The sequence below is a fragment of the Phoenix dactylifera genome, chromosome 15 (genome assembly GCF_051530095.1).
Source record: "Phoenix dactylifera cultivar Ajwa chromosome 15, Ajwa_hap1_PhDact_Kaust_v1.1, whole genome shotgun sequence".
NCBI lineage: Eukaryota > Viridiplantae > Streptophyta > Magnoliopsida > Arecales > Arecaceae > Phoenix > Phoenix dactylifera.
Window position 1 is genome coordinate 22,059,014 of NC_143204.1, and position 25,209 is coordinate 22,084,222.

At 39.6% G+C, this 25,209-nt stretch overlaps 4 protein-coding genes across 8 annotated transcripts; 1 reads left to right on the forward strand and 3 right to left on the reverse strand.

Moving 5' to 3' along the window:
- Positions 1 to 3,285: 3,285 nt before the first annotated feature.
- On the reverse strand, positions 3,286 to 13,196 carry LOC103714848 (NEP1-interacting protein-like 2). Of its 5 annotated transcripts, XR_015973802.1 has the most exons (7): positions 12,672 to 13,193; positions 8,224 to 8,402; positions 7,088 to 7,171; positions 4,991 to 5,155; positions 4,181 to 4,808; positions 3,957 to 4,022; positions 3,660 to 3,830 (listed from the first exon to the last, which is right to left on the reverse strand). XR_015973802.1 is itself a non-coding variant. In XM_088712020.2 (6 exons), exons 1-6 carry the CDS (start codon positions 12,913 to 12,915, stop codon positions 3,708 to 3,710), a joined length of 822 nt encoding a protein of 273 aa, XP_088568146.1. In that variant the 5' UTR covers positions 12,916 to 13,196; the 3' UTR covers positions 3,286 to 3,707. The 5 variants fall into 5 exon arrangements, 4 of the variants coding, with proteins under 4 accessions (XP_088568146.1, XP_088568148.1, XP_088568145.1 ...); XM_088712020.2 differs by lacking the exon at positions 4,181 to 4,808 and having other exon boundaries at positions 3,286 to 3,830; positions 8,224 to 8,363; positions 12,672 to 13,196; XM_088712022.1 differs by lacking the exon at positions 4,181 to 4,808 and having other exon boundaries at positions 3,286 to 3,830; positions 3,962 to 4,022.
- Positions 13,197 to 15,297: 2,101 nt separating this feature from the next.
- On the reverse strand, positions 15,298 to 16,659 carry LOC103714846 (putative pentatricopeptide repeat-containing protein At1g74400). The gene has a single exon (XM_008802275.5). The coding sequence runs from the start codon at positions 16,657 to 16,659 to the stop codon at positions 15,298 to 15,300; it is 1,362 nt and encodes a 453-aa protein (XP_008800497.4).
- A 564-nt stretch (positions 16,660 to 17,223) lies between these two features.
- Positions 17,224 to 19,385, reverse strand: LOC103714845 (uncharacterized). Its single transcript, XM_088712018.1, has 2 exons — positions 18,493 to 19,385; positions 17,224 to 17,592 (listed from the first exon to the last, which is right to left on the reverse strand). The coding sequence occupies exons 1-2, from the start codon at positions 19,327 to 19,329 to the stop codon at positions 17,512 to 17,514; spliced, it is 918 nt and encodes a 305-aa protein (XP_088568144.1). The 5' UTR covers positions 19,330 to 19,385; the 3' UTR covers positions 17,224 to 17,511.
- Positions 19,386 to 21,129: 1,744 nt separating this feature from the next.
- LOC148699943 (uncharacterized) lies at positions 21,130 to 24,717 on the forward strand. Its single transcript, XM_088711439.1, has 2 exons — positions 21,130 to 22,444; positions 23,732 to 24,717. The coding sequence occupies exons 1-2, from the start codon at positions 21,130 to 21,132 to the stop codon at positions 24,715 to 24,717; spliced, it is 2,301 nt and encodes a 766-aa protein (XP_088567565.1).
- Positions 24,718 to 25,209: the final 492 nt, after the last annotated feature.

Consider the following 25,209-nt stretch of genomic DNA (forward strand, 5'->3'; position numbering starts at 1 on the left):
GTGTAAACAATCACCTAACGTTAGCTTCTATTTTTCAAGTATCAACTTATACAAGCCGATACAAATATACAATGCATGCCATGCTAACCCGGTACAATATTGGTATAGTATGAGGCAGGGTTCACTATACCAAACCGAACCAAGTGGGTCAAACCAGACCAAACTGAACCAGCCAAGAACTGAGATAGTTGGGTCAGTCCCCTCCCCCTCGGGACCCATTCATGGCTTCGTTCGCCCTCACTCCTTCCGCCATGAACCGGAGATTCGAAGCCCCACCACACTATTGCTAGAGGATCCATCAGTACATGATATCGATGTCTTTGATCAATGTCGATGCCCCGTACACCTCTCCCTCTGTCTCCCTCCCTCTCCCTCTCCCTCTTTCTCTCCTTTGTCCCCCTCCCCCCCCCCCCCCCCCCCCAAAAAAAAAAAAAAAGAAATCGATTCTCCTCCTTCTAGGGTTAGGGTTAGGGTTAGCATTTTCTTCCTCACTCCCCTCTTCTTCTCCCAATCCTTCATTTTTGGTACACCTCAGTTCGGTACACAATCATATTGAACCAATAGCGCTGGCAAGTACGAACCTAATATTGATCTGGTGAACCTTGGCTAGGGGTTCACTAAATTCTTGTACCAATATATGATAGAAGTGTTGCAAGGACTAATATTGTAACAATGTATAGGGTTATATTGTACCATATTGTATTGTGCTAGTAAGCTATTGACACAAGTCCAATGCCAAGACTTAAAATCTTGGATGGTATTACTCGCCACTATAGTAAAGCAATGTGGCAACTCTCAAAGATACATTGCTACCTCCTAAAGTTTATACTAATACCAAATAATAGATGAAACGATGCAATATAACTCTTCTTTCTCTTACTACTCCTCAAGGAAAGCCAAAGCTCTACTCAAAGAGTTTGCAAGATTAAAAAGAGGGCTATAGATATTGAGATCTTACAGAAAGAAGCCTGCTGCCCTTTTATCTACCTTCCTGCTGCTACTCCCCTGCTTTGGTGGCGTTAGATAGGAAAGCTGGTGTTGTCATGAACTCATGATAGCCCACTTCTCTCTGCAAAACATGAAGGACGATCCATGCACCCTTCTTCTCGTATAGGAAATAATCTTCCTTTCACCTTTGTTTTATTTTCTTCATTTTTCATTTTCTGCTTTTCTTGCACTTTATATTCCTTTAGTTATCCGATTTTCATCTCATCTTTGATATCGGTTTCTTGCTTGTTTTTTACACTCGCCGCAGAACAAGACTTATGGTCTTCATATTGGTGAGTCTTTGGTTTTATTTTAATAAATTACTCTGTGCTGGTTGTGAAATATTATTTGCAGAACTCGTAATCATATACATGATATAGATTCTTTGGTAATTATTTCACATGCAAATAATCAACTAATCGACCTAGGTTGTGGTTTGCTATATATTTTACTTCAAACTTGAGAGGTTGTTTGCCAAAATAAATCCCATATCTGACTTATTTTACAATGAAGATATCTTCAAAAAGCAACACAATGAACCTATAAACCTTAGGATGAATCGCTAAACCCCCTGAAAGATCCGTTAACATTGTTGGTGACTCTTCAGTTGAATTCCAAGATAACGGATTGCAAACCATCGGAAGATTGAGTTTTTTCTCTTCCAGAAGAGTTTTGAAGGAGATGCCAATTCGAGATGGTGCTACATCAAACATGAACCAAAAGAAATGTGGACCAGCTTGTATTAAAAGAAAGAATAACTGAAGAATTAAGCTGAAGACACTAAAAGTTCCATGTAAAATCATTGCAGCCGAATAAAAGAAATAACTTTTAAGAATTTAACTATATTTTCCTAAATAACTTTTGTTTGGATTTAATTTTTTTTTGTGTTAAGAATTTAGCTATATTTTTCTAAATAACTTCTTTTTTGGGGGTTACAAGGAGTGCTATAATCACTGCAACCGAATAAAAGAAACATCTACAGCATTTGCTCGAAGATGATAAGCTAGACGACAAGAAAAATCTTCAATCCAAAATGATTCCTGTTGAGAAGAGCAAGCAGCGGATAGATTTACACCCCCCGATATTTGCCATCTTATGGAGGAGTTTGATTCCTTTCGAGTTTTACATGTGCTTGATTCCTTTCGAGTTTTATATGTGTTTCGGGAGACAAATAATGCGACGGACTGGGTTGCCTCCTTTGCGGCACACCACTTTGGAGCCATCTCATGGGGGGTCTTAGAGCACGTGTCGCTGACACTAGAGCGTGTTCTGTACTGTAACTATTCTGAGCATACTCATGGTCGAATGTAGTGAGACGCCGTTGCATCTAAAAAAAAAAAAACAGAAGAACAAGCAGCATTCGCAAGATAGTCCACCACTTGCCTAGCCTCTCCAAGGACTTGAGAACAAGAAAAATACCGCATCCCTGAACCAACACTTTGATGCTTCTCAAGACCAGGTGCATTAAAGAATCATGCTCCTTGATCCACGAAACCATAGTGATTGAATCCCCCCCTAGAACAATTCTCTCACTTTGAACGTGGTCGATTGCATGTCGAAGTCCATACAAACCACGGTAACTTCTGCAATTGGGACGAATTTAGCGAGCACCGGGTAAGCATCCTATGGTCTACAAAAGAAAAGTCAAAAATAAATACAAATGATATGTTCATGCCATGAAACAGTATGTGACACCTCTTTTGACCATCACAGCCATTCTTGGTTCATGCTTGTTTAAATAATATTTGTTAAGCATAAGACTTTATTCCAAGTCAAATGCTTGCTTCATGCCTGAATCAAACAAATTAAATTACCACCATCAGCATACTCATCTTTTTTATGAGATCCCAGGAGTGAACTATGGATTATATGAGAGAGAGGAAATCAAGATCTTATACGGACTAGCATCGCTCTTATTTTTGATGAACCATGGACATGGATGATTAAGCTGATAGCAAGTCCATACGCAAGTAAAGGAATTTTTATTTTTCAGATGCCACATCGATGCAGAATCCGGTATGCAGTGATTTCTGAGCCCTGCCTTCCGGCCGGCTCGGATGAGATCATGAAAATGCGACAGACCTGCACTCCATGCTTGTTTGGGGGAAGAAGATGAAACAAACAGTATCACGACCATAATGCTGTCTCCGGTTCACACGTAAAAATTTATAGTTTTTATGAACGAGACGGAAACAAGCGCAGCAGTGCATCTTTCTACAGTTGCCACCATTTTGCTGTCTATCTGTGCTGGTGCAATTAAACACCAATAGCTGCAACCAGCGGTCACCAAGATGGTAAGAGTTCAAGATCTCATGACAAATAGCAGTAAAAAATCTACCACAAGATTTAAGAGAAGAAAAGGATCCCACAGTATAAAGGTTACACTTATCTACAACTGCATAGATGATGGATGGATATTTTACATAGGAAGATGCTTTGTGCACCCCTTAGGATACCGGAATCCAGTTTATTCTGCGAACTGCTACGGCTAGAATGAGCAATAAAGCCCTTCATGAACCACCTACCCTGTGTGTGGTGCACAAAAACGCAATTTGGTGATGATTCAGGGTACGCCAAGCAGTACTCTTTTACATATATCTTTACAGGACAAGGGGATGTCTGTACGCAGCAACACACCAGATGACTGGAACAACCGGGCATCATCTTGGATGCACAAGAGAAGATGGCGAATACATCATTTCCGGTATATAAATCGGTGACTACACATCCTGCCTACATACAGGGCAAGAGCCATGCCCGACGAGCCATTTGTCCACACATGACAAGTGAAATGTATGGGAGCACAGAGGCAACCTCCTCGCGGTATCTCCAGTCACAATGTCCTAGCAGCCATACAAATCATTAGCCTTGACATATTGGGAGATTTGAAGAACAAAAAAATGCCGAGTAGACAATGAACTCTATGGTAATAATAAAATCTTAGGTGTAAAAATTAGCAGGGTATCCACCTTACACTTTGATGTAAAATTAACATGGCTCCGAGATTCAGATGTCGCTTGAACGAATAACGAATTCTGGAGAAGGGAGAGAATATGCAGTATTGAATTATAAACGTTGAAAGAAAAATTCTTACGAAACCTGGCAGAGTGGTTCACCGTATCAGAGTTCAGTGTGCAATTGATCACTTAAAACTACCTATAGCTTTCCAACTTTTTATTCAGAAATATCTAACCTGAAAATCATAATCAAGAGTCTCCTGTGGTTGATGACCAAATATCTGGTAAAGAAAGAGAATTGAGGGATCATATTCATTTACTAATTATCTATTTTTTTAAGTGAAAAAGGATGTTCTAATGTGACCATACAAGATTCTGGTACATATACAATGTTGAACACACCTGATTTTACCTGCACTGTGTGTGGAATCTCTATCGTCCTCGTACGTTTCACATGGATGAAGCAATGAAACAAATGAATTCATTTATTATGTTCAATTAGTTGTCTTGACTATTTCTGCCCAGTGCTCATACAAAACATATGTTAGCTGATTATCAACCAGATAGAAGGGTGGCCAACTCGTTGACCTCCCATTTGACCTGAAAAATTGCTTTGCGGGGTTTATTATCTAATGATCCTGAACGATAATCAACCCAATAAATGGTGTGGACAATATGGACATGAGAGGTGCAGAAAGTCAGGAGACAGAAAACTTAAGCAAGGAGGGGTTGCAGAAGGCATGCCTATGTTTTCACCAGTACACTAGTATTGTTAAATTGCAGCAAGTTTGATACAAGTTTCAGAGCACAAACTAAGCGCATAAAACTCTGTTATTGACAAGATGACCAATCAACACAATATTCCTGGAGAAAGGAAAAAGAACGAGTCAATGCAATAAAAAATTACAGTCATACATGAAAGCAACGCCAACTTGGATGAACCAATGAAGACCATAAATATTAATGCATAAAAAAGAACATGCAATAAAAAAGAAAAAGGAGAAACCATATAGAAAATGGTTTTGCATCTGATAAAATGGAAGTACCTGCAGACAAATCGTGCAACATATAATTTCTCCACAGCCATCTCTTTTTTCATCAGTGACGACATGACATGGTAACTTCTTTAGTGATTCCCCTGATAGACCTTTTGATGCAACCTCTCCAAAGATATCATACATCTCATCCTGGCCTAGGTCTGAGATGTTAACCTGTATGCTTAGCATAAATAGATAATCTTAAACATAAATCATTTTTTTTGGAACAAAAATAAAATAATAAATCAAAATTTTCCCAAAAAGGCAGAATTTGGCCCAATTGAGCCTGAATATAGCCCATCAAAAAGCATATGCGAAAACAAAGAGTTATTTCAGGAACTATTACAATATCAATAGTTCATGATAACAAGCCCGGTAAACTCAGAAACAAATTAAAAATGATAAACTGATAATGGGTATGGGTTGCTGATGAAGTTTATACTTTCCATGGAATGAGAAAGGAAAGAAGTTTATCTGCCATTTTTTATATAAACCAAACACTATGCAAAAATCACAACCCTTAAGCAATATTCACATAAGTACACAACCTAGCGCAGATAAGCACTAAAGGTCATCTTCATTGACAAGCTTAATCCAATCTTTTATATTTTACGATGATTATAGACAAAATCAGTGGTCCAGAAAAACAGAATAAACACAAAAGAATGGAATTAGACATTTATCTCCAAAACACTAGAGCCAATAACCAAGCTGCAATCCGAAGTGTTTGGCATGCATCTTAAGGACAAGAAATAGTCACCTAATTGGCTAATTGATAAAATTAGAAGCAAACAGCAAATTGGTATGAACCGAACCAGTTGACAATCCAGTTCATCTAGTACAGAAAATGAGCAAATTAGAAATTCTACATAAATGTTCATTCAATTAATTCCTAGATACAGTAATTTTTCCTGTACAGCTTCTCCTAATTTTTCTAAAAAGCTTCAATTTTGTCATTTACTTCATACATGTTTAAACAAATACAAACCAATTGATCAACAAAATTTTCATAAACCAAAATAGAATTTGATGCAAATTCCTAGAAATCAATAAAAATGATTTTTTTCTCATCCTACTCTTAGAAAATTTAATTCACTAAAGCAAATTGTGAATTACAAATTTGAATCCAAAACAAGCAAAACCAAGGTATCAGGTAACCTTTGGGTCTGCCAATAAGCAGAATTATGACAAAAGAATGTCCCTCCTCCATCACATTTTGATGAAATTGTGACTCCTAAGAAAACTTGATAATAGCCGACAGACATACAAAGAGTACAAATTACTAGATGGAGGTTTTTTGGCACCAAAATGAAGCATTTTCTTCTGCTTATGTTGTAGATCACAACTCCAAGCTCTCAGCTGATAGCATCATAAAATTCAAGATAACTACTGCGAGTACTTATCACGTTGCATGGTTTCATGAAGTAAACATATATTAAGAATAAATTAAAAGTAAAAAAATCAGCAAAAAGCTTCAGGTTGGAAACAAATATGGGCAAAGGTACGATAACTATTGATGATGGCTAAAAATCTATTTACATGAATGTTAGCATTCAATTCAGCATAGATTATACATTTTCTTGCCCCTGAAGATGACTTTAGGCAAAGTTACACAAACTGCCTTGCTTATAGTGCCCACATGACATGAGTCCACACTCTATCAGCAAAACCAGAACATAGATGCAAACAAAACAGTAACGTAACATGTCAGCCTCCAGGCAATGACCAAAAGTATGTTTTCTTGTCTCTTCATTATACATGCACCCGCTGCAAGTTTTGTCTTGCTAAATCTTGGAAGCATGTCATATTCTTTTCTTGTCAAAGCACCATGTTCAAACAATAACAACCCATGAGAGAAAGTAATGTCTACTATCAGAAATTACAGAGTGAAGCATAAAATATTTCCACTTTTTCTATTTTAGCACCCAGAGTCAATCAAGAACTTGCAGGAATAATTTCCTAAGCTTGCATATTCATCAGAGGTTCACAGCCCAGAGATAGAAGCCAGAAACCTAGACTAATTCCTCTTGTCCAAAATTTCATGTTGACTGTTGGGTGATGATCAAGGATACGAGCAAAGATTGTACTAAAACATCACAAACTGACCTGCCAGCGGTATGCCATGAACGTTGCAGGTACAAATTGTTCATGTACAAACCGACCACGAAGGAGCTCCTCTACAAAATCTGCCTGAGAAAAGAAAAAAGGGTGAAATTTTAGGCAACTTCGAATAGTGGCATGCCCTATTTTTATCTGAGAATTTTACAAATTACAACTAAGCAAATATTTCAATCATAGCCATAAGAAGTACATTGCCATATAACAAAAGGAATGAAAACCATAAATTTGAGCCATTCTACATGGACTTCAGGAGAGCCAGGCCAATCTTCAGCTGTAGTAATATATTTGTGCATGAGCTATAGCATAAATCTGTGGTGCACAATGGTATGACTGATTGACTGCTACGTACTGATCTAGACTGGTGATGGTATGTACAACCTATATTAGGTTGGCAACTATGTTATGGAACATATGATACATGAAAGTAGCATTCAGATAGATGCAACTTAGATCCTGAGGCACAAAATCCAGCTGCCAAACTGAGAAGGTTTAGAAAGAAGATTTGACTTGTTCAGTACTTTATGTCAATTAGATTGCAGTACTACTTAGAAGGGTTCTTCCAACCTCCATTCTCTCATCTTTCTCACCTACACCAAAGCTCCAAATCATTCCCAACAAGATAATATATCCTTATGGCATTTGAGTCTTGGCAACTTTCAGCACATAAATCAAGCAAATTATGTTTTAATCTTTGGAGTTATTCCAAATGGTACATGTCAATATTCCTCTACTACAGAAGGCTCCATGTAACATTCGCTTTTAGTTTTATATTTTAAAAAAATTAAAAAAGAAAAATAATAGGATCATAACATTGGATAAATGAACAAATTCAAACTCGATCAAGCAGCAACTTGTCAGAGGGAACACTACATGAGACTTGTTTGCAGACTTGTAATTTAATAAAAGGATAAATTAAAATGATGTGCCATGGAGAATAACCTCCTGGATGAGAAGTATCCAGGCATCACTATTAAAATCTTAAAATGAAAAATGAAGTGCCCAAATAACTTCAACTTATTAACCAAGATATGCAGTCATGGATACCATTTTACATAAGATAACAGCACATACAATTTATCCTGCCAAAACTCTAATGAAAGAGTAGCATGTTTTGTACAAACCATGGATGATGTATTCCGGGAACCAGATCGCTCTGAGCACCAGTAGGCACGAGAAGCCTCTAAAACTTCAACAGAGAGGACAGCTCCAGCAACAGCTCCTAACCCAGCTCCACGAAGGACACCACTGTCAGAAGTCCGTCCTGCCAATGCACCAGTAACTGCTCCAGTGAGAGCTCCAGCTGCATGTTTGGTCAACGTATGTTACAAGATTAGAAGCACCACTGCAAAAAGCAATTATAGATCTCCTCATAATAATGACATCAATTATATAGCATCATAATATTGCTTTAGCTGTGAACAATTATATACAATCCAGCTGGCCAAAATTCACTAAATTAATAATCATAATTAGTGAACTCCCTCCTTCCAACAATAATCAAGAGTGTAAGCAACCATCAAATCCATTATGAAGCAAAAGTCCTAAGGTGCTTTATCAGTACTCATGAGCCCCTCACAGCTTCTACTATTGACTTTGAAATGCAAACCACGCATAAGATCTTTATGCCCAATTAAATCAGAATCATAGGTTGGATAAGTGGAAACCAGATCTAATACAGAATAAGTTACTCCTCTGGTGACAAGGATAGTAGATTTATGTACTTAACTCTAGTGACAACTATAGTCGAAGTGACATACTTCAAGACCTCACCTTATCAAGTATGGGCATTTATTATTGAATTGTAACAGCTATTTTCTTTTGAAACTACTTTTTTCTATTTCATACGTGTGCATACTTTTGCATGCATGCATGCATGTGTACATGTGATGCAGATCCAATTCAAAGGTCAAATCCATATATTTTGCGGATCAGAAATAAATTTCAGAACTAACATGAACTAACATGATTGATGAAATCTGTACTTTTAGTTCAGATTTCGGCACAAAAATTTGCTCAGTATTGATGTTTTATTATCCAAGGCCAATAATATGTACACTATAGAGTCGCTACTTATGCCCAAAGAAGAAACGATAAGAAACAGATGGGAAAAGATAGCAGAAAATCTACTGTCTTTCATTCATCACCAAAACCAATTATACCCTCTACAACATTTGCATCTCTAAAGAATCCCACATAGAAAATCATCATAATCTTTTCAAGACACGATCTGAATGAGTTAAAAACATTTGTAGCCCAACATAAACATAAAGTAGGACTACGAGAAAATAACTTTCCAAGAATAAGACTTAAAAACAAACTAAAAGAACAACCATAAGAGTAAAAACTTGTGAGAACCCATGCGGGCGTGTGTTTAGTTCCACATCGATTATTCGCCGAGGAGATCTTGGGTACTTATACAGGACTAAGGAACCCAAATAATACCTTCCGGCTAGCCATTTTGGATGAAGTCCTGGGTTATTACAAATGGTATCACAGTGGACTCGGCTCATAGCCTATGTGGACTAGGGGATACTGCAGCACGAGTTAATAGAGGTTGACCACGGGCCTATCATGGTGCATATGATTAAATTTGAATGGATTTGAACTCTTAGCCTCACGAGGACGTTAGGGCTTAAACATGGAGAGTCTGTGAGGACCCGTGCGGGTGTATGTTTAGTCCCACATCGGTTATTCACCGAAGAGATCTTGGGTACTTATACAGGACTAAGAAACCCAAATAATATCTTCTGGCTAGCCATTTTGGGTGAGGTCCTAGGTTATTATAAAAATCAACAGAAAATATCTGACCTACTTTTCCTGAAACTATAGAAAATAGCAAATACAATTGAAATTGGATAAATGAACTGAATACAAATGTAATAGAAGTCTAAATTACAATAGCACGTGCATGTGCATGCACAGACATGCATGTTGTATGCACAAGTAGCCACATTGAGAGAATCATACTACAGTTTGAGATGGATGGTAACAGTAAATTCCAATCATCAATGGTAGGAAGAGACGGGGGCAGAATGACCGGTGGTAGATTTCTAGCGATGGGGGTCAACCGGGTGCCCCTCGGTATTGGGAAAGGTACAAACTGGCAGTCTTCGGATTCCCTCTAAGAGTGGGGGCCCCTCCCCTCGACGAAGAGATATTCCCCCTAGAAAACCCTTTCTTGGGAGGAAGAGAGGTTGATCGTCGAGCTGGCCGTCATGAGGTCAAGCACATTCATGGCCGACCACCTCCGCCTCTGTCTTCATTGCTCGCCAAGATGGAGTCTTAGGCAAGCAGCCAGGTCTAGCTTTCAATGGACACCATAGATTTGTCTTTTCTTCATAGCTAAGGAGATCCCATTCTTCCTTAAACGCTCCTGGTTCCTTAGTGAAGCAATTTAAACAGGCTCATTCCAAACCCTCCTACCTTGACCCGAAGTAGGTGAGCTTCATTCCGGAAACAGATACCCTTGTTCAAACCTGGAGCCTGCTTCAAATTTAGGGAGCTACGCCATTTCAACAGAGAATGTAGAAACAACCTGCTATGCTCTGTTTGTAGGGGTTTGAACATTCATCTAGGATGTGCAGGGCTAGCCGTGGTAAGAGAATGGAGTCTGACAATATCTTGCTCATCCATGGGAGACTCGAGTCTCTTAACATTTTTCCTTGATGTGGGGTAAACTCGCATCGAAAGATATCGGGAGCTGCAGACTGCCGCTGCTGTCCATGCTTCTCCAAGGAAAAGCGGTACGCCTCTTTCCACTCCAAGCCGAGTTCAAAGTGCCCTGAAATGCCTTCTCCCTTGTCACGGATGGGATCCCCTGAAGTATGGTTACAATATTTTCATTGTTTTTTCAAAAAAGCCTTGGAGTAAGTGAATTGGAAATTTCTTAATGCTACTCTTAGAGGGAGAGGGTTTCCAAATAAATGGATTATATGGATTGAGCTACTTCTTTCCTCTTCTTCTATTGTTGTACTTGCAAATGGCACCCCGAGTAAGTGGATCAATTGCAAACTTGGTTTGAGATAAGGCGACCCCCTATCACCGAACCTCTTTATCCTTGTCTCTGATGTGTTATACAGAATTCTTAAACTTGCTGGCATGAAGGGACTTACCAAAGGTATTGATTCTAAACCTTGTTTTTCAAACTTGAGAAGTCTCCATTTTGTAGATGACACCCTTCTTTTCTATGCCTGAAAAAAGAAGAAGATAACATTGTTGCAACTAAAGCTGTTTGCTTGGGTTCGGGCTAGCCTCAAGTCTGTCAAGAGTTCAATGATTTGCATGAATATAGATGATGAGGAAGCAAAGTATTTGGCCACACTGTTAAATTGAAAAGAAGATCCTTTCCCTTTGCATACCTCGACCTACCTCTCAATGACACAAGAAGCTCCTAAGACAATCTTGGATGCCACTACTTGAAAGAGTAAGCTCCAGGCTAGCTTCATGGAAAAGTAAATTCCTTAGCTTGTGTGGTAGAATCACTTTGATTAACTCGGTCCTTGCCGCTTTACCACCCTACTTTATGTCAGTCTTCAAGCTTGGTTGTGAACAGATTTGATCAGTGATTACACCTTACATGTAATCACTGGGACCCATTTGTGGAAGAGGAGGGAGAAAACACCAGAAATCCATTATTACCTTCCAAAATCTTGAACTTTTGCTCGGTCAAAATTGATAACAAATATCTTCAATTTCTGTTCCCAAAATTGAGTGCAACCAATTCAAATTTCCTAAAAGTATCATGTTCTCTGCTCCAATCTCTACCAGTCACAGACAGAAGTGAAGAAATAATATTTTTTATTTTTTAAACAGACAATAGCGAGAATCATCCACTCCCTAGATCTTTAGATTTCAGCTTCCCAAATTTCTTTTCTTTTCGTTGTAAGCTCATCATTTCTCTGAATTCACATCCTGGATTCTCTTCGATAAGTTTCAAGTCGAGTTATGCACAAAGCATCAAGAAGCCTAAGCATTTTAAGTTCTCGTAAAATCCCTAGTTGTCACATTCACTTGCCTAGGAACTTCAGATGAGATCCAAGTTTGTTCCACTAACGACCTTGCAGCACTACTCCACTTTTATTTCCCGTCTCAACGCTCTTACACTACCTATATGACACCTGTAGTCGAAGCCGCATCCTATGAATCCTCAACTGTTTCAGTTCCCAATCAGTTTTTTCAGCTGCCCAAAGAACGCGAATATGATCACAATTTGTATGAGCATGCTTCAACAAATCTGTCATCCTTTTTACAAGCTTAAACTCGCCATCAAAACTTTTCCTCTGGTCATCCTTGCATCATGCGATTATCACTCAGGTTTAAGCTTTTAGTCTCGTTGGAGTTTGGCATTTGATATTTGGTATGACAAACAGAAATTAATCCATTTCCGCGAAGGAATTCAGCCTAAAAGAATAAAAAAAAACAGGCAGTTCGAAAGGAAAAAGGGAAACATGCAACTTGAAGAGCTACAGTAGAATCAAGATCCACGAACATGATCAAGAATCTAAGCAAAGCCCGGGATAGCAGAATTGATAGAATTAAGTAAGGGAAAAAGGATAGTAGGTGAGAGTACCCAGCGCGAAAAGCCCGGTGAGGACCCCGGAAAGCGCCCCGACGAGCAACCGCGGCAAGTACAAAGACGCGCCCCTCTCGGCCATGCCATCCCCTCCATCACCTCGGTCGTCGATCGAAATTGGCGCGGGGAAGGATGTGGCCGTGCTCAGGATCTGGCGGGACCGGCCGCAGGCAACACAGACGCCCTGTCCATTCTCGAGGAAGCTGCTACAGCTGCAGCGCCCTCCCGCCACCACCTCCATCAAGAGGAAGAGGAGGAGGAGGGAAAAGAACGGGCCATATACAAGAGAATTTTAATCTCCGAACCCTAGATTTTTAGATCAGAGGGACCATATAGCATGATCCCTCCCTCCCTTCCTCCTAGGGCCTTGTTTTCGCGCGCGCGCGAGAGAGAGTCTGAGGGTGTTAAGAGAGAAGAGAGGGGTTGAGGCGGGACGAGGGGGTGTCTGGAAAAAGAGGAAGACAGCCGCTCGTCTATTGCACGCTTCTCTTGGTACCTAGTCGTCTTTTTGTTTTATTGGCCATTGGGGCTTAGAAGATGGTGCCTTAATCTTGCATCAGATTGAAAAAAAACAAAAAAATCATATTTATTTTACATTTCTAAAATACTGTTTTTACAGGAATTATCTGTTTTGAACTTTTTTTAAACATTTTTTCTTGTTAATTTTTCATTGCTTATAAGGGTATTTTTCGCATGCCCATTCATTATTGGACATGACGGATAAATGCAAGCCTACAAAGAAAATTTTTTGAAAAAGGACACAAGTTTGGCCTATATTAACAAATATGAGAATAAAGTTGGTCATTTCCAGAAAAATGCTAATGATATATTATGAAAAGGGAACAAATTACGATAGAACAATAGGCTCCGTACCCAGGTAAAATCTATCTTGCACCGGTGGATCTACTTGGCCATAGAATGCAAAGGTGTAGTTTTCACTCTTTTTCATTGTCTGCGCTCTTTATGGGTATATGAATTAACTACATATCAACTAAACTTATATTGCATAGAGTATCAGATATACCAAGTTTCAACTGGTTCTACTCTAAACTAAATAAAACTGTAGCAATCTTGTGTAGATTTGTGCGAACGCACCCTACAAAATGAAGTGAATCAAACTGCAATCCAATCCCTTCACCCTGCTAGCAGGAGGGTGATTAATCACCCGACTGATGAAGCTACGCATGTTCAAACTGCCTGCATCTTGGATTGAAGGAGATAATTTCTGCCTAATTTTTTTTTTAAGTCCTATTGGTTGACTTTGGGTCAACTAAGACTTTCTAGTTAGGTTCGGGCTAGCTACTATACTTTCTCAGGATATTCCTGAAATCCTGCGTCTTTCTATTTGACATTCAGAGTGAAGACTTGAGCTGTGTAAGAGATATCAGGGTCTAGACTTGTAGTGAATGTGGTGTCTCGCTAATGCAATGCTTCTTGGCATGATTTTAGTATGATTTCAGCTAGTATTGAGGAAAGTGGAAAAAATAACATATATGGTATGTCTAACTTCGTCTCCAGTATGCGACTTGGTTTTGTTTTTCATTGTTGATCTCCGGTCAAAAAACCAAAATGATTGAAGTTTTTCTATTTGGAATCGTCTTAGGTCTAATTCACGGATAATTCAAATTAATAATTAGGGATAGATCTTACCCATCTTTTTATCCCCTCAAAAAACCGAAATGATTGAAGTTTTTCTATTTAGAATCGTTTTAGATCTAATTCCTATTACTTTGGCAGGTTTATTCGTAACTGCATAGTTATAATACAAACGTGATGATCAGTTGGACCTTTGATTAAGTAACATTTATTTTTTTTGATTGACCTTTTCCCCGCGGGAGGTCAAATTCAAGTTTCAATTAAACTTTTTTTTTGTTAAGTTTTTTTTATTGTGATTCGACATAACATAAACTGAATCATGCTATGCAAGATTTGAACCTACGACATCGGGTTTTGGAGACCTGCATTCTATCGAACTGAACTAAGGGCGTTTTCTTATATACCTGGCATTGGCCCTTATTTACAAGAATACTCCGTAGTATTAGTAAGAAGAGGAAGGGTTAAGAATTTACTCGGTGTGAGATGTCACACTGTTCGAGGATCCTAAATGTTGTCCAAGTAAAGGATCGTCAACAAGGGCGTTCTAGTGCGTTGTAGATTTTTATCCAAGACTTGTATTATTTGAAGTGTATGGCTAACCCAATAACAAAAGTTTCGTAAGAGGACTGGGGCAGATTACCATGAGACAAAAGATCCTCTTTCTAAAGAGATTCGATTCAGAACTATTATATGTCCAAGGTCCAATATTGATTTGAGAAAGGAACATGGCTAACCCAATAACAAAAGTTTCGTAAGGGGACTGGAGCAGGCTATCATGAGACAAACGATCCTCTTTTCTAAAGAGATTCGATTCAAAACTATTATATGTCCACGGTCCAATATTGATTTGAAAAAAGAACCTTTCCGATGAGGTAGAATGGTGCTTGTTGTTAAGCTAATTCCCAGGTGACATGATCTTGTAGTCTCAAGACACATCCCTAAATGCGATATTGATCAGAAGCAATAACAACATAATAGGCAAGCTTGCCAATTCAAGACCTTGTGAATTATTCGTCCTTTTCTCCATTCAGTCTACAGCAATGTCAGCGTCCGGAACATGCACCAAAGCTCTGGAGTTCTCGACAATGCTTTGAAGAACTTCTTGCATTCCTTTTTCCCTAAGGTGTCTCCTATCTGCAGCAACAAACTCATGTGTCCTACTTCCTACTTCAATCAAACTGCAGCCAGGATCTCTCTGTCGCTTCATTCTTTTCCTGACATCTTGCTTCTCATCCCACAACCCAGCAGCTGCATACACATTGGACAAGGTAACATCATCACCGGCATAGTCAGGCTCCAGCTCGAGCAGCCTACGGCGAGCAAGAGCTCCAAGGCTGACATTGCCATGGAGACAAGAAGCAGCAAGCAGAGTACGCCATATTACGGCATTGCGCTGCACTGGCATTCCCTTGATGAAGGCATAAGCATCCTCCAGAAGCCCAGCTCGACAGAACAAATCAACCATGCATCCGTAATGAGCAAGCCGAGGCCTCAGATTGTAATCCCTCTGCATGTTCTCCCAGTGAAATCGTCCTTCGCTGACCAACCCTGCATGGCTACATGCCATTAGCACTCCGACAAAGGTGACATGGTTAGGACTAACACGACATCCATTGGATTCGCTGCTTATGCTTTCTTTCATCTCAGCAAAGAGCATCAAAGCCTCATTCGCCAGCCCATGCAAGGCAAGGCCCACGATCATGGATGTCCACGTCGTCACATCCCTCTGCTTTGCACTATCAAACAGATGACGAGCAGCTTGAATGCGGCCACATTTTGCATACATGTTGATGAGGGCATTCCTGAGGATCAAGTCCTCTCCGAGTCCCATACTCGGGTGGCGGTAGATATACATGTGGATCCACTCCCCTGCATCCAGAGCTCCAAGATCTGCACAGGCGGATAGAGCAATGGTAATCGTAATGCGATCCGGCTCTACATTTTCCAACTGCATTTGCCTGAAGAGCTCGACAGCTTTGCCCGGCCTGCTGTTGTTCACATAGGCTGAAATCAAGGCGGTCCAACAGACCACAGTCCTGCAGGACGTTTCGTCGAACACTCGGTGCGCATCTTTTATGCTCCCCATCTCCGAGTACATGCCGATGAGAGCTGTCTGTAAATGTACGACGGGCTCAAAGCCGAGAGTTATGACAAACGTGTGGAGCTGTGTTCTTGCCACTCGGGACGATGCCTTGGTCTGTGCCCTGAGAACACGAAGGAGCGCATAGCTGTCAATGGAGGAAGGTCCTCTTCTCTGCAAACGCCGAAATTGCTCGAGGGGCTTCTTCGTGGGCAACCATTTGCCTTTCCGTTGGAGGTAGTCGCTGCTGAGCCTACGCTTTCCTGCGCGAAAATGGAAGCGAGATATATGTGGCACAACTGTCAACATCTCGTTGAACCTCATGAAAACAGAAGGAAAGTGGTTCGTTTCAGCTCCCTCGGTATCTTTCGCAAGGGACTCTGGTCTCCTCCAGAGCCATCAAACACGAGAGATATGGATCCAGTATGCGATGGGGCACTTGAATTTAGTGAAGCACGAAACTTGTAGCCCTTCAGCTGTACAGTTATGGCAGGAGGCTGCTTGATTTAAACAAATACGAGGAAAGATCCAGGCACACTTAAGCGAAATAGTCTCATTGGCTCAGGTATCAAGGTTCATTCTGGCCGCAACCAACAAAATTCAGAAGTAAACATGATGTTTGGATTCTATGCATATACCCGAAATTCTATGCAATCCTAGTAATAGTGGTGTATATAACTTCTGCCCCCCGGTGAACTTCCACAGTGAGTGCTCTGGTTTGAGGGGAAACAATCACAATCATCATGAATTGGCTCGCAATGGAGGGAAAGAAAAATGGCTATAAGGCACCTCGAACCAATCAGGCAAAAAGAAGACAGGTCTACATGGAACTGGACCAGCCAACCACCAACAAATCAGCTCTACCGACTACAATTGCCGACAATAATTCCATGTTACAAAACAAAGTATTTCCAAACTAACAGCATTGTTTCATGACTCAGTTTCCACGTAATGACAGCAAACGTAACAACACTGAATCACTTTATTCAAAGCACGAATTGCTCTTCACAGAAGTCCACCTGCCACTGCAAGAGCAATGAAAAGTTTCCAACAGAACACACCACAGAGAACACACACCACACCCTCATCTTTATTTTAGCTACTAGTTTTTTGTGAGGGCATCAAGCCATACCAATACAAGATAGTAGTACTGGAAATGGTTTAGTCATCATCATAGTTGCGACGGTGGTGGTGGTGATGGTGATGATGGCGCTTCTTTTCCTCGTCATCAGAGTCATTGCCCTGCCAATTATTCCAACAAGGAAAAAAAAACAGTCAGAAAAAAAAAAAGAATAATCCAAGACTGGCCAATAAACAGCCTCTTATTTAATTCAGTCTCATATGTTCTCTATCTATACGTAAGGGTGTGCATTTGGTCTCTCAACTGTTGAATACTTGCAGAAGGCTAAGGAAGCTAAGTAAAAACTGGCTAGCTGACCATGTTTAACATAATTCACGATGGCTCTCACAATCAGTTATTAGCAACTTGATATCAAGGGGTTTTCCCTTCGAAGAGTGCACCCTCTTTACTAACCACTTGGCAACTTGCGTCATGTTTAACATAATTCAAAATGGCTCTCACAATCATTTGTAAAGATTGAAATGTTCAAATCAATATGCTTCTGGAGGGGTAGGAGTCAAAAAAGACAAGATTAAAACTAGGAAAAACGTATCATGCAACCAAAAATAGGCCCTCGCTGCAAGGTGGTGAAATACCAAGGAACAGCTTTACATTACTAATTGAGCGATGTAGTCATGCAGGGAATGGAGTTCTCCTTTCCCCACCGCAAGCCAGTGAATCAGTCATGTTACAATTAAATTGTCAACACCACTAGGAGATATACTTGATCGAGATAATAACCCCCTACATAGTATATGCCTCTTATGCACAATCCCCCCCAAAATGACTCCCAAATTAACACCTTTGTCGTGGTTGACAGAAGCGAATAACCCAACAATCACTCCCCGACAAAATTAAGTTAATTTCACTGTACCATAACAAGAAAAATTCAAGCAATTCATCAAACTGCAGGTGCGCACATCAGCAGCATATGACTCACGAAAAGAGAAGATGATACAAATAAATCATCGTAGAGGAACAGAGGTAACAAAAAGGGGGAAAAGAAAAATTTTTGAACTCACATATTTGGGGCGGCCATGTCCTTCCCCTTGCTCTTCGCCATAATAGCTCGGCTTCTGGTACATCCCAGTCCGCTCCTCATCTCCGCCATAGCTCGGCCTCTCGTACCTCGCAGTCCGCTCCTCATCTCCGCCATAGCTCGGCCTTTCGTAACTCGGCTTCTCTCCATACCCATACTCCTCGCTCCTCCCGTAGCCAATCCCGCCGCCAAACGCTTCCTCCTCGCCTCTCCGGTACCCACCCCCGCCGCCATACTTGCTTCCAGATCCAGATCCATAACCCTGCCCTCCCTCCTCTCCATACGGCTTCGGACGATCCTTCCCGTACCCGGATCCGAATCCGTATTCCTCCTCCTGAGGCTGGGGGCGCCGTCCGTAACGGGGCTCCTTCTCTTCCTCCTTCCCCCCGCCGAACCCGAACCCTTGCCCGATTCCGTACTCGCCCTCGCCGCCGCCATGCCCGTACTCGGGCCTCGGCGGTTGGGGGCGGAGGTCGCCACCGAATCCGCCACCGAACCCACCGCCGAAGCCGCCGCTCTCTTCCTCCTGCGGGGGCTGGAAGCCGTAGGCAGGCTGGGGCTTGGGGCGGGGGCGGCCGTAGCGGTCGCCCAAGTCGGCCTCGGTCCCGTAGGCGGAGGTAGTGGATCCGGAGGTGTAGTGGGGGCGGTTGTAGTCGACGTCGTCGCCACCGGCGGAGGAGAGGGGGTGGCATATCTCGTCGGAGGGAGGGAGGGGGCGGCCGAAGGTGAGGGCGAGGTCGTAACCGCCGCCATAGGGTGTGGGGTCGTACTCGTCGAAGTCGTCCTCGGGCTCGGCTCCTCTTCCCCTCCAGGACGCCATTGTTACTGCTGCTGCTCTCTCGGTAGGAGGATGTTTCAGATCCGGATTCCGGAACAAAAGGGAGAGTAGAATTTGTAAGGCCCTAAAAGAGAAATGCCCTTGGATCTGGCTTGATTCTCGATATTGGCATAACCACGTGATCGACACGTGTATTGAAACAAATCAGAATGGCTTGAGCCAGGTCAACATTGAGCCATGTGGAACAAGGCAGGCCGCTGGGTGGTTTATTTTCTTGTCTAATTTTTTAATAAAATTTTTCTTAGCCAAGAATTTTTTTTCAATTAATTTTTCTTTTAGCCTTTCTGTAACTCAGCCAGTCCCAATAATTTTTTTTTTTTCTGGTTGGATTGAACACAAGATTTGTAGGGCTATCTATTGTTTTCAACATTACAGTGGCCAAATCTAGCATATTTTCAAGTTTTTAAAAAGTAATATTAAACATAAAATTTGTAGTCACATCATGATAGAAGCATGTCCTACTCAAGACCACAATTCCATTTATCTGCACCATTAACTTGCTTCATTTCTACTGGATATTTAAAATTGTAGGCCATCATGATTGAATGATTGATCGTTGCAATTGCATTTTGTGTACCATTCCATATCCAAGATAACAGAAAGCTAAGTCAAAAAACTACATCCCTCTCCATGTCCATTGGAAAATAATAATTTAAAAAAAAAACTTCATCATTTTTTTTAAAACTTCATTAAAAAAAACGTATCTTGTACTGCAGCATGGCAAGAGCACAATCCGAAGGTGTTTACCCTAATCAAAGAACATGCATGATTCGCAAGGTATCCCATTAATTGTACAAAGAGATCTTGCACTTACAAAGAATTCAAACTTCAAGAACCAAACTTACTTATTAGGAGGTAATGAAATAACTCTGAGAAATATGCATCAGAATGCGAGGCCCTTTTGCCATGAGGGGAGAAAAATAAATTATACATCAGTATCGTCTCAAGAATGATTTCAATGAATAGCTTGTCGCCTTCGAAACTCTCCAGGTACTTGAGTCCTAATTGTTGGAATATTTTAAAATTCCAATTCTGCCCTTCTTTGCTTTTTGCCTTTTTGTTTAGTGTACTTCCTTTAGTCCCACATTGGAAAGAGATAAAACTTAAAAGGTCTTTATGTAGTATTCAGCCTTTCTAACTTGGTGAAGCAAAGAAAGTAGGTAGCCCACGCGCGCATGAGCCCAATGGAGGTCCAAGCCAAAATTGGCGAATCCGATCCGAAAACGTTTAACCGGGCGCGTCGCGCTCAATTATCACGCGCAGGGGGGACCCCCCCTTTCTTTTTGCCGTTTTATTTTTTGAATTGTTTTGAATAAAACGTCGACACCTCTTTGGTTCTCTCTTGATAAAACGGGCGTCTTTAAAAACCCCTCTTTCATAAAAAGACGTGTCTTTTAAATACGCCTCTTTATTTCTTTTTTAAACCCCATCAGATCCGATAGAGTTATCTAATAAAAATTTCTCCTCTCTCTGGCTCTCTGGCCTCCCTCTGGTTCCCGAAAGCCTCTGCCTCTCTGTTCTTCTTCCCGAGATACTCTTCTCTGTTGTCATTCCAAGAGTGAGGTTCTGGGCTGTTCGACAGTATCACTGCATCTGCGAGTGTACGCTTGGAGTGATCCAGTTATTGTATCCTGGAGGATAGGCCGCCATTACCTGCTACATCGAGATTCAATCTCCGAGGGGCGCGATCTATTCTTAAGGACAGTGAAATCACGCCTCAACTGATAAGTTCTTCCTTCTCTCCATCTATAATTTTTCTTACAATCTTAAGAATAGATCGGCATGGATTCTGCTATGATTACTGCTAGATCAATTCCTGATACTTCTAAAATTGAGATTTTCAATGGTATGTATTTTAAGAGATGGCAAGAACGTGTTTATTCTGCATTGGATATGCTTAATTTTGCTCAGTATTTAAATCAGTCAAAACCGATAGAAGGGTCTGAAGATTTTGACGCTAAATTCAAAGAGTGGGAACATGGAAATAAAATCTGTAGACACACAATTCTGAGTACACTGTCCAATGAACTTTTTGATGTCTACTGTTCATACAAAGAAGCTGCAGAAATTTGGAAAAATCTGAATAAAAAATATGTGTTAGAAGATGCTGGAGTACAGAAATATGCTATAGGAAATTTTCTGCACTTTCAAATGTCCGAGGATAGGGATGTGTCATCCCAAATACATGATTTTCATAGGTTAGTCACTGATCTTAAAAATGAAGATATAATGCTTCAAGAAGTTTTCCTAGCCGGCTGTTTGATTGAAAAATTACCTGAGTCTTGGAAAAATTATAAAAATAGCATGAAGCACAAAAGGAAACATATGAGTCTTGAAGATGTTATTTTTAATTTTAGAATAGAAGAACAAAATCGAGTCAGAGACCGAGAACAATTGGCCAAGGAAATGACTTCAAAAGCCAATGTAATAGTCAGCAAACCAGGTGGGTCTCGTTCAAAATCCAAGAAGCCTTATCTCAAAAATGATAAGAAACCTAAGTTCCAAGGTCCTGTTTTTAAAAAGAAAGGAACTTGTTTTGTTTGTGGAAAACCTGGACATTATGCTAATCAATGCAGGTTTAGAAAAAGGAATGATATATCTGCTAAACCAAATGCTAACTTGGTGGAGACAGATATTATTGCAGCAGTTTTGTTTGAAACCAACATGGTTATGGGAGCAAAGGACTGGGTGGTAGACTCTGGGGCTACCAGACATATTTGTGGAAATAGAAGTGCGTTTACTTCCTACACTCCATTGAATGAAGGCGAAGAACAAGTGTTCATGGGTGATTCGAGACCCTCGCCAGTGGTTGGCAAAGGAAAAGTACTCCTCAAGCTAACATCAGGAAAAGTCCTTTCCCTAAATGATGTGCTGCATGTTCCTAATATCCGTTGGAACTTAGTATCTGTTTCTTTATTAGGAAAGGCTGGAGTTAAAGTGTATTTTGAGTCTGATAAAATTGTAATGACTAAGAACAATGTTTTCATTGGGAAGGGTTATTGTAACCAGGGTTTATTTGTCTTGAATGTAACCGAAACTATGAATGAAAATGCATCATCTTTTGCTTATTTGATTGATTCTGTTGATGTATGGCATGGTAGATTAGGACATGTTAATTTTTCTTATATCAAGAAAATGAAAGACCTAGGCTTGTTAAATAATATTACCTTTGGAAATGTGAATGACAAATGTGAAGTGTGTGTAGAATCTAAATCTACTAAAAAGAGTCATAAGTCAATAGAAAGAGAAACTGAATTACTTGAATTAATACATTCTGATTTAGGAGATTTGAAAAACACTCCAACTAGAGGAGGAAAAAGATTTTACATAACTTTTATTGATGATTATTCTAGATACACTAAGGTATATCTACTTAGGACTAAAGATGAAACTTTTGAAAAATTTCAGCAATATGTTACTGAAGTAGAAAATAAATTTAATAAGAAAATTAAAAGAATAAGGACTGATAGAGGAGGAGAATATGAGTATAATCTCTTTAATAAATTTTGTGAAGATAAAGGTATAATCCATGAGATTACCCCACCATATTCTCCTGAATCTAATGGAGTTGCTGAACGTAAAAATAGAACTTTAAAAGAAATGATGAATGCTATGTTAATAAGCTCAGGAGTACCTCTTTATTTGTGGGGGGAAGCTATTCTTTCTGCTTGTCACATTCAAAATAGAATACCTTATAAAAAATCTGGTAAGACACCCTATGAGTTTTGGGAAGGTCATGTACCTAACCTTACATATCTTAAAGTGTGGGGGTGTTTGGCCAAAGTTCTATTACCTGAACCAAAGAAAAGAAAGTTGGGACCTAAAATCTTTGATTGTTTATTTATTGGTTATGCATTAAATAGTGCTGCTTATAGATTTTTGGTATTAAAATGTGAATCTAATATTATGGAACCCAACACTATAGTAGAATCTAAAAATGCTGATTTCTTTGAACACATCTTTCCTATGAAACTAGGTAAAGAAAAAATTGACTCTCTGCCTCATAATAAACAAGAAAAGGAGGCACATGAAAATTATGAAATTGATTTAAGAAGAAGTAAAAGAACTAGAAAAGAGAAAAATTTTGGAAATGATTTTTACACCTTTCTTGTTGATAATGAACCTCAAAATTATAAAGAAGCAATAACTTCAGCTGAAGCACCTTTTTGGAAGGAGGCTATTAATAATGAAATAGAGTCTATTATGTCTAATCATACATGGACCTTAGTTGATTTGCCTCCAGGTGCTAAATCAATTGGTTGTAAGTGGATTTTTAAAAGAAAGTTAAAACCAGATAATTCAATTGATAAGTTTAAAGCAAGATTAGTAGCAAAAGGATACTCACAAAGAAAAGATATTGATTATTTTGACACCTTTGCACCAGTTTCTAGAATTTCATCTATTAGAGTACTCATTGCATTAGCATCCATTCATAATTTAGTAATTCACCAAATGGATGTAAAAACTGCATTCTTGAATGGAGAATTAGATGAAGAAATTTACATGGAACAACCTGAAGGTTGTGTTGTTCCTGGTAATGAACACAAAGTTTGTAAATTAGTAAAATCCTTATATGGATTAAAACAAGCACCTAAACAATGGCATGAAAAATTTGATAAAGTATTGATATCTAATGGCTTTCTAATTAATGAGGCTGATAAGTGTGTTTATAGTAAGGTTGTTAATAATGTTGTTGTAATCATTTGTTTGTATGTTGATGATATGCTTATAATGGGAACTGATTTGAATATAGTTATAGATACTAAGAAATTCTTAGCTTCAAATTTTGATATGAAAGATATGGGTGAAGCTGATGTAATTCTTGGGATTAAAATAACAAGAAGTTCTAATGGACTTATGCTATCACAAGAACACTATATTGAGAAAATTTTAAGAAAATTTAAGCAATATGATAGTAAACCCGTATCTACTCCATATGATGCTAGTATACATTTAAGGAAAAATAAAGAAAATGGTATTTTACAAATAGAATATGCTCGTATCATTGGTAGTTTAATGTTTTTAGTTAACTGCACTCGTCCTGATATTGCTTATGCAGTAGGAAGATTGAGTAGGTATACTCATAATCCTAGTAAGGATCATTGGAGTGCTGTTCATAGAGTACTAAGGTACTTGAAAGGAACCATTAATTATGGTCTGTTATATCGTGGATTTCCAGCTGTACTAGAAGGGTATAGTGATGCAAATTGGATCTCTGATTCAGATGAGATGAAATCCACGAGTGGATATATCTTTACTCTTGGTGGGGGTGCAGTATCTTGGAAATCATCCAAGCAAACATGCATCGCTCGGTCTACGATGGAGTCCGAGTTTATTGCCTTAGAAAAGGCAAGTTCTGAAGCTGAATAGCTTAGAAATCTTGTGGGAGATATTCTATTATGGAATAAACCAACACCTTCTGTGTCTATTCTTTGTGATAACCAAGCTGCTATATATCGAGCTAAGAATAAAGTTTATAATGGAAAGAATAGACACATAAGGTTGAGACATAATATTGTAAGGCAGCTGCTTGATGATGGGATTATATCCCTTGAGTTTGTAAAGTCAGAGTTGAATTTGGCCGATCCTTTGACAAAACCACTAGGTAGAAAACTAGTGAGTGAAACATCGAGGGGGATGGGACTAATGCCTATATCAAAGTCAATAACGATAGAAACCCAACATGTGTGATTGGAGATCCCATGAAGCATGTTCATATGGGTAATAACAAGTCGCCAGTTGACTGTGAGTACACTATCATATTTAATTTGAAAATCCATCCCTATGGTGTAGATAGTGCAAACTGCAGTAGATAAGGATGAGGTAAAGCTCTTAATGGATACCATAGTCCTTAAGGATGGT

Bases quoted from the DNA above. Each gene is read 5' to 3' on its own strand.
- LOC103714848 (XM_088712019.1), bottom strand. From the start codon at position 12,915: ATGGAGGTGGTGGCGGGAGGGCGCTGCAGCTGTAGCAGCTTCCTCGAG. The intron at 8,403-12,671 runs GTACTCTCACCT...CCAAACATGCAG, and splicing joins CACCGGGCTTTTCGCGCTGG to CTGGAGCTCTCACTGGAGCA. The intron at 4,023-4,990 runs GTACTTCCATTT...TCCCTTCTCCAG, and splicing joins GTTGCACGATTTGTCTGCAG to AATTCGTTATTCGTTCAAGC.
- LOC103714846 (XM_008802275.5), bottom strand. From the start codon at position 16,659: ATGTTGACAGTTGTGCCACATATATCTCGCTTCCATTTTCGCGCAGGA.
- LOC103714845 (XM_088712018.1), bottom strand. From the start codon at position 19,329: ATGGCGTCCTGGAGGGGAAGAGGAGCCGAGCCCGAGGACGACTTCGAC. The intron at 17,593-18,492 runs GTGAGTTCAAAA...AATAATTGGCAG, and splicing joins GACATGGCCGCCCCAAATAT to GGCAATGACTCTGATGACGA.
- LOC148699943 (XM_088711439.1), top strand. From the start codon at position 21,130: ATGGATTCTGCTATGATTACTGCTAGATCAATTCCTGATACTTCTAAA. The intron at 22,445-23,731 runs GTAGATTAGGAC...CCTTTGCACCAG, and splicing joins TTCTGTTGATGTATGGCATG to TTTCTAGAATTTCATCTATT.